This window comes from Camelina sativa, chromosome 15 (assembly GCF_000633955.1).
Source record: "Camelina sativa cultivar DH55 chromosome 15, Cs, whole genome shotgun sequence".
In the NCBI taxonomy this organism is placed as follows: Eukaryota; Viridiplantae; Streptophyta; class Magnoliopsida; order Brassicales; family Brassicaceae; genus Camelina; species Camelina sativa.
In genome coordinates this window covers 15005709-15019533 of record NC_025699.1, presented here as the reverse complement: position 1 = coordinate 15019533, position 13825 = coordinate 15005709, and the positions used below count along the sequence as shown (strand labels likewise).

General features: G+C 32.2%; 2 protein-coding genes and 1 long non-coding RNA gene across 5 annotated transcripts; 1 reads left to right on the top strand and 2 right to left on the bottom strand.

The window, feature by feature from the left end:
* On the bottom strand, positions 207 to 3021 carry LOC104746818. Of its 3 annotated transcripts, none has more exons than XR_002035346.1 (4): positions 2735 to 3014; positions 1896 to 2102; positions 874 to 1683; positions 207 to 632 (listed from the first exon to the last, which is right to left on the bottom strand). It is a non-coding gene; the product is annotated as an uncharacterized LOC104746818 (long non-coding RNA). The 3 variants fall into 3 exon arrangements; XR_002035345.1 differs by having other exon boundaries at positions 1903 to 2102; positions 2735 to 3013; XR_002035344.1 differs by lacking the exons at positions 207 to 632; positions 874 to 1683 and having other exon boundaries at positions 2735 to 3021.
* Positions 8053 to 12302, bottom strand: LOC104746817. The gene is made up of 8 exons (XM_019236938.1): positions 11955 to 12302; positions 11703 to 11789; positions 11521 to 11610; positions 11345 to 11431; positions 11166 to 11264; positions 8999 to 11071; positions 8770 to 8916; positions 8053 to 8676 (listed from the first exon to the last, which is right to left on the bottom strand). Exons 1-8 carry the CDS (start codon positions 12006 to 12008, stop codon positions 8110 to 8112), a joined length of 3204 nt encoding a protein of 1067 aa, XP_019092483.1. The 5' UTR covers positions 12009 to 12302; the 3' UTR covers positions 8053 to 8109.
* LOC104746816 lies at positions 12964 to 13768 on the top strand. The gene has a single exon (XM_010468344.1). It carries the CDS (start codon positions 13045 to 13047, stop codon positions 13645 to 13647), a length of 603 nt encoding a protein of 200 aa, XP_010466646.1. The 5' UTR covers positions 12964 to 13044; the 3' UTR covers positions 13648 to 13768.

Below are 13825 nucleotides of genomic sequence, written 5' to 3'. Positions count from 1 at the left end.
CAAGAATGGACTCACACCGCACTTGTGAGCACACTAGTACGAGACGACTTGTGGAAGTGTCGAGGTGGTGGTGATGAAAGTGAATTGAGTAACCGGTTTTGAGGCTTTATCTAAGGAGAATTCGCACAAAGATAAAAGACTCAACGAATCAGCCAAGTGAGGGGAAACCAGACACACTTAGAAAAAAACACAAGAACAAGACGATGTTTTGAAGCAAACGACAAACCGTGTTTTTTATTACTTAGAAAATGCGTCCATACAAAATGCTGAACCAAACGGTCATAAAATACGCAGAAAAGGAAACTAGATATGCGAAGTAATGGAGGAGAACGTTGGAGTTTCTAGCTGTTTGGCATTGATGGTGGAGCATTGACGATGGTGGCTGAGAAGATACTCATGTCTTTAGGGTTGAATGGACGTCCTGGATTGTATTGATGAAATGAAGGGCCTGGATCAAAAGAAATGGGCGTGGACTAGAGAAGAAAGGCAAGAGGATCACCGAAAAAAGAAAGTTTCCCTTTCTTTGACTCTTTACGTGTAGCCAAGAACCGATAAGCAATCTCCATGGAAGTCCAAGTCACTAGAGGAGAATATTAGGCCTGCTATTGATCTTTGCAAGGTCAGGGACATAGCTGAAAATCTAAGAGAGATAAACACCAACAACAACAAAATCTTTGGTCAAACCTGTCGAAATTTAAGAGACTGACACTAAAAGTTCAAAACAGATTGACCAAGATCAAACCATATGTGGAACAGGGGAAGGTGAGAAGTTGTCAAAGTATAAAACATGGGAAAATCCAACATTTTAAAAATCAGCCAATCATACGTTACATCTCATTATGAGCTATTGTATTAGTTGAGACTTAAACAAACCTTTTTTTTGCCGTCGAATGATCTGCTGCAATGATGAGTTGTCTCTAGCAAGTCACTTATCACAATCACCACTTCAACCATCCCTCCAACTCTCTTATGTTGGTCTTCATGGCATATACCAAGTCAAAAGCTTGAGTGCTAAAACGATTTTATTCAGCTCTGTGCACAGAAGATGTAAAGAACAGTCTAAACAATGCATCTTAGCTTATTGGCTCTTTTGGGTTTGTGTGTTTGTTTTAAACGGAAGCAGAGAAATAGAGTGAAAACAGAAGCTAGAGGTTAGTAAGACTTCTGAGCACCAATGAGGAGATTTCAGATTCTAAACATTGGCAATGTATTCCAAGCAGACTAATATATGCTCAAACTCCCTTCTCCTATCACTATCTCAATTTGAACTCAGTCTAGCTTCGTTCTACGAGACTACCCAGATCAATCGTATCTCCTAAACTCTAAATAGCCACAAGATCATCTTACTCTTAAGTGCTAAACCTGAACTCGTTAATCTATAGACTAGGCATACACAAATTGTAAGAAGCATTGATCTTGAATCCGTAAGGCTTCTTGTCAGAGGTTTGAGCTTTAGTCACAGAACCGCGGAGAGTCTTGGTCAAGGAAGAAGAAGAATCAGATCCAGAGATGAGTGAGGTTGATCTAAGACGGGTGAAACTAGGGATTGAGTTAAAGTTCACAGCTTGTGTCCTAGACTGTGGTGTAAAGGAGCTGGCTTTAGACGAGTAACAAGATCCAATTGAAAACAAAGAAGCTGATGTTGCTGCTGCTGCTGCTGCCATTGTTTTTGTTCTGTTTTCTCTGTTTTTACAAAAGAGATAAATAAAAAAAACTTGTTCATACCTAATTAACATTTTACAGGGGAGACAGATCTATAAGTGAATTCAAGCAAATAAATCAAAACCCTAATCGAAGAAAGACGTGAACCAGATCGAAAAAATATCTAAAGGAGAACTCAGCTACTAACAAAAAATTCAGAGGAACAAATCGTAAGAATCAAAGAATGGATTAACCTCCCACCCTGAAGAGTTGTTGCATTAGATCTCTTGGATTTTTTACGGAAGCCGAGCCATACTGAAATGGCGAGGATTACAATGAACCCTGCAAATAGAGCAATCACTATGATCTCCCACAGTTCAAGAGAGCCGTATCTCTTGGTTAGAGATTGTTTCAGCTGAGATGTCATGTTTTCACAAAGACCTGTATGTGTATATACGTACCTGCAGAATTTAAAAGGGTGTTATTAAATGGAATCAAAGTTAAATGTTGACAGAACAATGAATCCAAACTAATACATAACAGGTCAGGGTAAAGAAGAAGAAACAGAAGCTAATGGTGAGGCTTGAGTCAATCTTAACAGAAGCATTGAAAAAATTGTTATATAAATGAAGAAGATCAACAAGAGGTTTAGGCTAATCATAATACAAAAACATCAGTTTTGACACAAAAGGAACTAAACCGGAACAGAATCAAACAGAGCAAAGTAAAAAAAACAACAGAGTATATAAGAAAATTTAATCTCATCCTGAGAAATCAAGAACATATAAATCTGATACTACCAATGACTTGAGGTAAACAAAAACTTTGTGCTGTAATTAAAAAAAAAAAAATTACAACTGCCATAATCATCCAAAAGTCGTGATCTTAAACTCTAGAAACCATTGCAATTCCAGAAACAGATCTCGTTGAGCTAATATGAGTAATTAATTACCGTGAGAAGCTAAAAGGTCTAAAATCCCAGAAAGCAAGACTTTTAAGCTTCCAACGCAAAGCCACAAGACAAAAATCAAACCTTTGAAACTACAGAGAATCAAAAATATCATACTGTATGGTTTTAAAATTAACACAGTACCTGCTATTGGAACCAGTTTCCTCTGTTTTTTTCTTTCTATTTCCGGTAAGAAGATGGAGGAGACTAGAGAGCTCAAGTTCTAAAAACCAAATCTTTTTATTAAAAACGAAAACGAATTGAGAAAGAAACTAACCTTGGAGAAAGCTTCTTGATCTGAAAAACCAAAAAGCGAGAGAAAGAGGGAAGGATTAAAGAATTTGCTCCGTTCGCTGTAGAGAGCTCAGTGAAGAAGAAGAAGAGAAATGAGATTAGGTGACACGATGAAGGAAACAATCTTTTATTTAGAAGATAAATTTAATTATAAATGGCATAAAACGTAATAAAACATACAACTTAGGTATAGAAGTAATTTGCAAACTTTTATGTGTTATTCTAGTAAGTTGAAAATTTCAACGTGTTATTCTAGTAATAAAACCTACTTTTATGTAATACTAGGTTTTGAACCTACGCTACGCATGGGTTTATTTAATACATTTTGATGAAAAATATATATATACTCACTCTGTTTCAAAATATAAGAAATGATCACTTTAAAAATGTTCAACCAATCATAAATAAAACTGCATAATAAAATATATTAAACTAATCTAAAAGTAGCATAGAAACTTGAAAACATCTTATATTATGAAACAAAAAAATCTTCTCTAAAACATCTTATATTATGAAATGCAGGAAGTATGTGATTGATAACAGTAATGAAATATTATCTTATAAAAATAAATTATATTAATATTAAATAAAAATTTAAATTTCAGATACACAATTTTTAAAAATATAAAAATGAGTTGTGTTATACATTCAAATCAGATAAAAAAAAATCATGAATTTAACTCGACGTCCAGGCAAGGCGAATCAAACTGATGACCTCACATATCCTAAACCATTTCTTTGACCACTAGAAAAACGAAATAATTTTGTAATCTTGAATTTATCTCGTTTTCATATTTAATTGATCGCTACCACCTATGTTTTCGTGTTTTTTATTCAATATTTTCTTATTTTTCATATTCTTTCTTGTCATTTTCATTGTCAAATTTTATGGTAATTGTCATCATTACTTTTATCCCGTTCTTTGTTATACTCTTCTTCTTTTTCTTCTTTTTCTTCTTTTTCCTCGTCAACTTTTTCACATTCTTTCAATGAAAAACATTTTTTTTAGACTACCATACAACTTGTTAACCCATCAAACTCCAAGACCAAAATCTTTTATTTTCTCATAAAATTTGTACAATTCATAAAGACCTGCATAGTTAACACATGCATCCAATTATTGATAATTTCATCCATATACTTATTCGTTTAAGATCCACATGTATTGAAACTTCTCAAACCAAAATCCTTACTCGCAGAGAAAGTAATATGAACACATGTATAGTTAAAATAATATTTGTGCTTTTCGTCGATCCTTCTTCTTTAAACTCAAATAACATCAACTCAAGGTCTTGCGATGTCAATCCTTCTTTCTTAGACTTAAAAATAAAAATTTTACTGCAAGAATATCATATCATATTTCTTTTATTTCTATAAATTTTAATTTTTTTTTCTAAAAATTCTCAATAATATAGATTACTACTATATTTCCAAAAATGTTAATTAGTGAAATATCTAATTCTTATTGGTTGTTTTAAATCCTGTATGGACACCTTTAGGAGTTTATAGCTTCAACTTTTTATTAGTATAGATATAATATTTTAAAATTTCTATGGAGGTTAAGTAATTGTAATATTTTCAAACATTCTATGAAGTTTAAATATTTTTAATATTTGAAACTTTTAAAAGTTTCAATATCTATACTATTTTAAACTTTTAAAATTTATAAATTATAATTTTTTAGAAACCTTTTATAAGCTAATAAATTTTTAAAATTTAAAGATCATAAGATTTTGAAGTTTTAAAATGTTTCAAAATATAATATTTGAACCTTTTAAAAAGTTCAATATTTATAATATTTTAAACTATTTTAAAAACTTTTAAAAGTTTAAATATTATAAATATTCAAACTTTTAAAAATTTTCAATATTATAATATTTCTTTGAAACTTTGTAAAGTTTTAGTTTGATCAAATAAAAAAATCAGATCAAACGAATAAAACTTTTTAACTTGGACACCTGATAAATCAAGTTTTCCTGCTCATTTGCTGTTGAAAGCATATTAATCTATATTTATACTGGTTATGAACCAATGTCTAAAAGATTTATACCCGATGTGGGACGTTGTACATAGTTCTTTTATTTCTATAAATTTAAAAATTTTCTTTTTTCTAAAAATTCTGGAAATTTAAAAAATGTTAATGAATGACATGTCAAATCCTTATAGGTTGTTTAAAATAATTATTAATATTGAAAATTCAGGAAATTTTTAAAAATGTTAATTAGTGACATATCTTATCCCTATTGGTGGTTTAAAATCCTATGTGGACGCCTTTAGAAGCTTATAGCTCCTACTTTTTATTAGTATAGATTCCCTTTAATATATTGTTATACTTTTGTTTTAATATACTGGCTTTCCTGAACTTCTTTCATATTATAGTGACATATTATTGACTTTGCTATAACAAATCAATTTAGAGTGTTTATAGTTTCTAACTTTTATATCAAGTTTCAATATTTTGAAAATATTTCAAAATAAATTATTTAAAGTTTATTATCTTATGTAAAATTATAAAATTAAACAAAAAATATGAAATTGAATTTAAATATTCAAATTTTGACCCGTTATTCAGTAAATATTTTAATTCAATAGATATTATTTTAAAAGAATAATATTACTAAAGTTTGAATATTTTATAGATTGAACAATTTCTATTTGTTTTTAAAAATTCAACTTATGGTATATCCATAAATAAAACTATTTTTTAATTATAGTAAATAATATGATAATTTATTTATTTCACAAAATAGACTCATATATATAAATGAGAGGTGAAGTATAATAATAATTAAGAAATTAATATATTAAGTTAGATATCAAAAGATTTTATTTTGATGAATAATTTAATAAAGGAAATTAATATGGTAAGTTAGATGATATCAAATGATTCTTTGGAATATTCTCTTTAAGATTTTCGGAAACAACGTGCTCTAGTAATAAAATTTTCTGAAAATAAATTAAGGTTGCACCTACTATTTAACTTGTATAAATTAATCTATAACCTATTTGTAACCAACTTATTAAAATTATATAATCTACAAAACAATGTTGTGTACTTCCATTTATTATAAAGGGGATCACAAACATCAGTCCGTTCAGAGACATTCAATAAAATTGGAACGATATAGATGAGATTAACCAAAATAATCACAAGCATCAACTGGAGGTTCTCTTAACCATAACTCTCATCAAATTATTAACCGTCTTTATAGTTATAAGAAAAATAAACTATCATTTTTCTTATAAGTTAATAACATATTTTTATTGCTAAGAATAGTTTGCTTGGTTTAAAACAATGTAATATTTTGTTTTTGTATTGAATTAATAGTAATAGTCATCCTATATATTTGTAGGCATGTGCACATGTAAATAAGTTACATATATATAGTATACGTTTTCATAAAACCAATATAGATTTCATTTTTAAGGAAAAACTAATAATAAAACTTCAAAATTAAATTTAATTAATTATAAATATAAACTAATTTTTAAATGAAAAGTAAAAAAAGATAATTATACGAAGATGTTAAGTTGGATGAAACTATAGTACTTAAACATTACTTTTCAAATGTATAAACCTATATAATTATAAAATAAAATATTATTTTACATAAAAAATTACACATAAAAATCTATAATTTATAAATAATTTTAATATAAAAGTCTACCTAAAATCTGCGTAAATCGGACTAGGCTGCCTAAATATCATCTTAGAGCATCTCCAATCCACCTCTATTTTTGTCTCTAAACTCTATTATAGAGCAATTTTTGCTCCAACCCACCTCTATTTTCACCTCTATAATATAGATTGCTATTTTTTTTTATATCTAGAAGAACTCTATATTTTCCTCTATAAATAGAGTTGGACTTTGACAAAAAAAAAAAAAATAGAGTTAAACTATTTTATTTGCAAAAGAGTCCTTTTAATCTTTAACTTCTTTTATTATGACCAACATAAAGAAAATAGGTACTTGTAAGAACTAATAATAAAAATGATTTTAGAAGTTTTAGTATAAATATTTATTCTAAAATTTGAGACTACCATTTGTAAAAGATAATTTATATAAAATCTAATATATATATATATATATAATAATTTTATTTTTCATTCATTCCATAATAATTCTTTTTAATACAACAAAAACTAATGGCTATAATAGTATGGTAAATTACTTTGGGATCTACCAATGTCGCTAAAATATTGTCCAAATGAACAAAACAAAATAGATGGAGGAGGAGCTTGTTGGTTTTGTTGTTGATCATTCCGCTTTTGAATAATCTGTGTTTGTTCAGTCTCAAAATATCCACGAACATTTGGATGTAGAGTAGTCAAGTCACAAAATAAATTTTCTTTTCTTTTTTATCTCTTTCAAAGCATAATTTTTATGTTTTGGGGAAAAATGTGTTACATAACATAATGACTACCTGTATTATTTTACATAATATGATAATCAAGGATGACCATGATCTCGATGCACCGATTGAAATTGAAAGAGAAGTTTCATCTCCAGCGGTCCAATAACAGAAGATGATGACATCCGTTTCCTGGAGTTTCTAGGTTAATTTGGAAAAATAAGAGATAAAGAAGCTACTTTTCACTTCGAAATTCATTAATTGATCAATTGTGGGAAAATACACTAAGGCTGATGGTTAATTAAAAATCTATTATGTTTTATAATTTTTGTATGATGTGATGTTTTTTATAATAATGAATGCTTAATTTAAATAAAAAAATAAATTGATGAAAGTGTTATAAAATTTAAAGTAAATAGGTTAGTTTGTAACTTTTATAAATAAAAAATATTAATTGTAAAATAAAAATAGTATCTTTTTCGAATATTCTTTTTAGAAGGAAAAAATAGAGAAATCTGTTAGACCAAAATTCACCTCTGTTATAGAGATACTTTATTTATAGTGACAAAAATAGAGTGCCCAAATTATTTTAAAATATAATGCCCAGACATTGATCCGGGTAGAACACGTTTTATAACACTTGTTTTAGCAATAATAATTGTATTTCACAACTGTTCATAAATTTGCATAAGGCCACTACAAGATAAAAGTAAATTTTAATATATTGGTATAAAACAAGAATTTCTATATAATTTCTCGAAATCACATATTTGTGGTAACATACAACAATGTACCACCAGTAATGACTACTCCATTATGCCTTTGTATTTGATACAAATGAAAAGATAAAAACAAGAAACTTACACATATGGTTAGGTTTCAGAATCTGGGTCCTTCTCTTTGCTTTGTTCAGGTACTGACGTATCAGATTGTGGTGGTGGAGCAATAGGTGAGTCGGAAGCTGTTGTATTGGATGATGTAGTTGAATTTGAAGAATAACATTTAAGCAACCTATCTTTGTTTTTAGTCCACCAATCTTCTGCTTGCTGCTCATCAAATCTTTTTTTACTAAACCTAACTCTTCGAAAGATCTTGTTACCGTTCATATCTACCTCGTAAGTCACATAAACACCAGGCTCAAACTGTTCTTTGCTTTCTTTTCCAGCTGTTCTTGATGATGATGATGAAGCTTCCGTACTTGGTGGCCTTGATGAATTCGATGTCTCGCCTATACTTGAGTTGGATGATGATACTTGTACCTCTGTATTTTGATCTTGTACTGTGTTCGTAGAAGAATATGTTTCTTGTTGTTCTTGTCCCGAAGTTGTAACTAAAGATGCTTCGGTCGCATTTAGATAAGCTTCAGCTTGAGAGTTAATGGATTCAAACGCTTCACTCTCTGATACTTCTTGAGGTAATTTATCCTTCAAATCTTTCAACTAAAATAGGAAAACAAAACATAATTCTACTGTGAAAATTTTGTATTTACTCTCTATGATTTTTTTTTTCACTAAACTAGAGATAGAGCAAACCTGTTCTGCTACAGACTTGAGTGCGTCAGTTGCTGCTTTATGCTTGGAGGATTGTTTTGCAGCTAATTCGAAAGCTTCTTTAGCTGCTTTTTGAAATCTCTCGATCTCTGTGCCTTGATTACTACATTTTTGTTTCAAATTCTTAACCTAAAAGTTGTTCAATAATGAGTTAGGTTCAAAATATTGTTAGTGTAGTGATTAAAAAACAAGAAACTATAAATAAAGATACCTGACTATGCAACTTTGTCATTTCTTGGTTCATAACTTCGTTAGTCTTCTTCAAACTATCGATAACACTCCTCGAAAATCCAGAAGTGCGTGGAGGGCTCGGTCTTCTTGCATAAGGAGAGGAAGATCTTGCTGGTGGAGGCGGTGATGGACATGGTGGTCCACCAACAAGTGGACGCGGTGGAGTAGAACTAGTAGTAGGAGCAACAACAGGTTTGAAAGCATTTTGAATGGCGCTAAGTGAACTCGGGAATGCAATGTCTTTAAGTTGTTGGAGAGATGGAACTTGTGAGGCACGTACATTAGAAGAATCATGTGTGGATCCTCCAGACCTTGACGATGACCCGACTGAATTTGTAGTTGTGGACAAGAGAACTTTCGATGACCTTGTTGCTTCTCTATCAATTCTTACTGACCCATCTATCGACCGTCCGGAAGTTGCAACATTATTCCTATTGACATTAGCGTTATAACCAGACTCTGCGGCTTTAAGTTTGCTGTAACACGCATCACATACTCGATGCGGTTTCCCTGGAGTTGGAGCTAGTGCTGCTTTTAGAGCTTTCTTGGAGCTACAAGCATGACAATGTACTAAACCACAATTATAACAGTTATGTCTCTTTCGAGTAAATCCGAATGCTTGGCGACATCCGGAGCATATTGACTGATCTGCTCCGGATACCCACTTATGTATACATATACTCGATGTAAAGTTTGAGCCGCAAGATAAGCTCTTCACATGTCTGTCTCTCAAGGCTTCAACCAAAGTTGGTGTTCTTTTATCCTCTGTGTCTCCATGTCCTAATCTTCCATTTGCACCCTTTCCCCATGTGAAAACTTCACTTCTAGATGTCAAAACCGCGACATGGTGATCTCCGCACGCAATTTCTTCCACGAATTCTCCGACCAATCGATCTTGTACCAAACAAGGTAACTTACCGTCAGATATTGAGTTGCCGAGCTGACCATGTGCTGTACCACCCATAGTAAAAACATGTCCGGAGGTTGTGAGTGCAACGGTACATGTATGTCCACAAGCAATCTTATGAAAATTGTAGTCAATAAGAGAAGAGACACAAGTTGGAAGCAAGTAAGTCTCTTTGTTTCCATGTCCTAACCTATTTTTGTCACCATCACCCCAAGTAAACAACTTCCTAGATGACATACTCGTACCAGTCTGACCCATAACTTCCACAATCGCCGCGGTATGCCAAACGCTACAAGCTACTTTAATTGTTTTCAAACCGTTTAACGATTGTACTTCCTTAGGATACGAAACACTTTCTCTGTTTCCATGACCTAAAACACCAAAGGCTCCATCACCAAACGTGAATAGCTTCCCATTCGCAGTAGCTACAGCCGAGTGCCACGTTCCACAAGCAACAGAAAGCACTTGAAGACCTTCTAAAGGACCAGAGACTCTTTTAGGTATCCAATGGCTGATATCACTACCATGCCCTAATAGCCCAACATTGTGGATTCCATCTCCCCATGAAAACAAGTCCCCAGAGGTAGAAACAACACAAGTGTGATATTCTCCACATGCAACAAAGTCTATGTTGGTTAGAGCAAGAAACTCAACGAGTTTCGGACGACTAATATCGACTTGAATACCATGTCCAAGTCTTCCTCCAGCTTCTTCTCCCCATGTAAATACCTCTCCTTGTCTTGTCACAAGCGCGACATGCCTTACACCGCAAACAATCTGGTGAACATCGAGAACAACGTTTGATTCCAAAGGTCTTGGAGTCAGTACGTCTGTTTTCACTGTTTCGTTGCTAGCAGTCCCATCTGGTAATATCCCTTCGGTCCATACTTCACCCCAAACATAAACATCACCTAATGATTCGATATCATCTGGACCAGATCCTCCACTTGAACAACTTGGTGTGCTTGAGACACTAATCCGAAAACCATCCGTACTTGGTCTTAACATGTTTCCACGTTCATATCCCACATCTGAGTTGTTCTGATAGCCTAAATCAATGGATGTTCTACCTCGTGGAATATTATTGTTTGGGACAACAAAGTCTATAGATTGACGACCAACGGAGAAAGTATCACTGTCATGTATCTGAAAAAAAAAACATAAAAGAATCAATGCAACGTTATTATTCCAACTAGAGATATGTAAAAAAGAATTATATAGAAAAGTTTGAGTAACATACGTCAGGGATCTCACTTCTAGCGCGTCGATTACGACTTTTTTCAATTATATATTTAAGACCAGCAAACCAAACCTCTGTTTCAGCTTTGTCCTTACAAATCTGTCCAAAAAAAAAAACAGAAATATTAAGTGAATTTTCAATTTTGTAATCCAAGTTTTGAAGTGGTCTTTTTTACTAACCAGATCAAGTGACCTTTCTCTGTTATTATATAGAAGTGAAAATGATAAGTGATCCTTCTCTGGACGTAAAAATCTCTTAAAAACAGCCTGTTCATGAGAAGTTATTAGACAAAAAAAATTAAAATAAGACTTTGCTTTTGAGTAAATATATTTAGTAAAATCAAGTTAAAAATTACAGTTCTTTGTCCAGGGACGATTCGAGAAACTTCAGATAACTTCAAACCTTTTTCTTCTCCACGCGAGAACCAAATCAACGTTTTTTCATCCTGTCATCAGCATTGGTACGAGGTATGAACACAATGTCATATACTATGAGCACAAACATATATATAAAAGAAATGTAGAAAACATTGCATACCGGTGAAAGCCTGAATGCGCGGAACTTTGGTTTCCCTTTCCTACTATACTTGAGTAATTGTGTTCCCTTTTTCAGTATGACAAGTGCCTACAACAAAATGAACGTGAAATTTTAGAGAGTGTGGTGAATGAGCCAATTAAAATTTGTATACTATATTTCGTACGTCATGTGAGGTATGAGGTATCAAGAATTCAACACATAGCTTTAATGTTTTGCGGGTAAAGAAATCAAAAGAAGAAAAAGGAAACAAACTTGGTCGATGTCACGCTCGTGATAGATATTATAACAACTAGAAGGATCTGCCATTCCATCTGAGAAACCCGAGAGAAGAACGTCGGATAAACTCAAGAAGCATCAAGTGTTGTAATTCACCTGTCTTCATAGATTCATTTGTCTTCAAGTCTCATACAAAATCATTTATCGTATCTCCAATCTATCAAAACATAGCTACGTACACACACAAAAGCTTGGAACGCTTTCCGTCTGAAATGATGATATGAGAAAATGTAAGAATGGTTTTAGTTAAGAGATAATATTTTTTTTGAGAGAAGATCGCCATTTTAGGAATGCTGCTTGAAACCACCATAGATTTAGCTCAGACTTTGGCGCTCTTCCTTCTTTCTTACCTCGTTTCCTATGATTAACATTATTTAGCTTAAAATAGACAAATTTAATTAAGGGTTGTTACGTAACGTTGTAAGAAGAAATATTTTTCTTGATTGTAAGAGTAGATTAGACCAAGTCAATGGAAGTTTTTGAAACATCCACACAATAGAACTAGAAATTATGTACTCTCTAATTGATTTAACATTTAAGTAAAAATTTGTGTTCCATGCGGAAAGAGACAACATCTTAGAATTTAGTATGTAATTCATACGATGCGACATATACTTGCAATAATAATTTATTATAGTAATTGTGTGATTTTGAAATCTTTTTTATATATTGGAGTTTAAGATATCCAAAGACGTTGTTCATCTTCGTATTTATATAGATTTTGATTTTCAATCGTACACAAATTATAAAGCAAAATAATTATATCATATAGTTTGCCTTTCTCTAATACAATATGTGCCGAAAGTTAATTTGCCTCCTAATTAATTGAAAAATTATACCTATTCTGCCAGAATCCAGCTTTGCCGACCTTACTTTCTAATTCCCTTCTTTGTCTCAAAGCAATGTCATGTTTAGTAATGTGACTAAACAATGAAGGTTAACTATTTATCACCTTTAAGTAAAGTATCAAAGACTAATATCCATTTGTGATTTCTTCCAACACACCATTATTCTCTGCAAATATATTTTTTTAAAAAACCTAAGAAGAAAAAGAAGATAGTTATTGATGGCACTTCTGCGCTTTAGCGAGAAGAAAAATGAGGTCAAACGGGCATGGAAGAGCTTTACTAACAAGCTCAGATCAAAAGTTAGAGACCTCGAGATTGTTACATTGGTCAGAGATTCGACTTCTTGTCTCCTCCATGGCATTTCTTGCCGTCTCATCGTTCTTTTCAAGACAAGATATCTTCAAAATACCAACTCTCGAACCCAATTCAACAAATCCTATCGTCACAGTCACAGCCTGAGGCAACGTTCTCGGTTTCTCAAGTTCTTGTCTCGTCCTTTTGCCAATAAAAAGTGTCTTAAAAGGTATAGTGAGGGCAATTACAGGCAAATCTACAAATACCAAAGCCAACTATTGGGACAGGGCGCGATCAGGAGAGAGGAGAAATTCTTGGGGAGAAAAAAGGAAAAAGACGAAGAAGATGGAGCGCAGGAGCTTGTTGGTTCGATGGAAGATGCTTGGAGGAGAGTGGTGGCTGCATCGCCGCATCTTAGGGTGGACGAAAGAGCCACTAAGTTTATCTATAAGTTTAAAGAGGAGATGAGGATGGAAAGAGAGAGATATTTTCTTGAGTTCCAAGAAAGGTTAATTCGAAGTGCTTGATTTTTTTTTTTTTTTTTCATTCCTTTGTAGCATGTTTGATTGTATTTTCTTCATAAGCTTTAATCATTTCATTTGTGTGTTGGATAATAAAAATTAATCATATCTTGTATAAATTTGTATTTCCCAGATTTAGATTGAATAAAACAAGCTGTTTCTCCATTTATTCTTGTATAAGAGT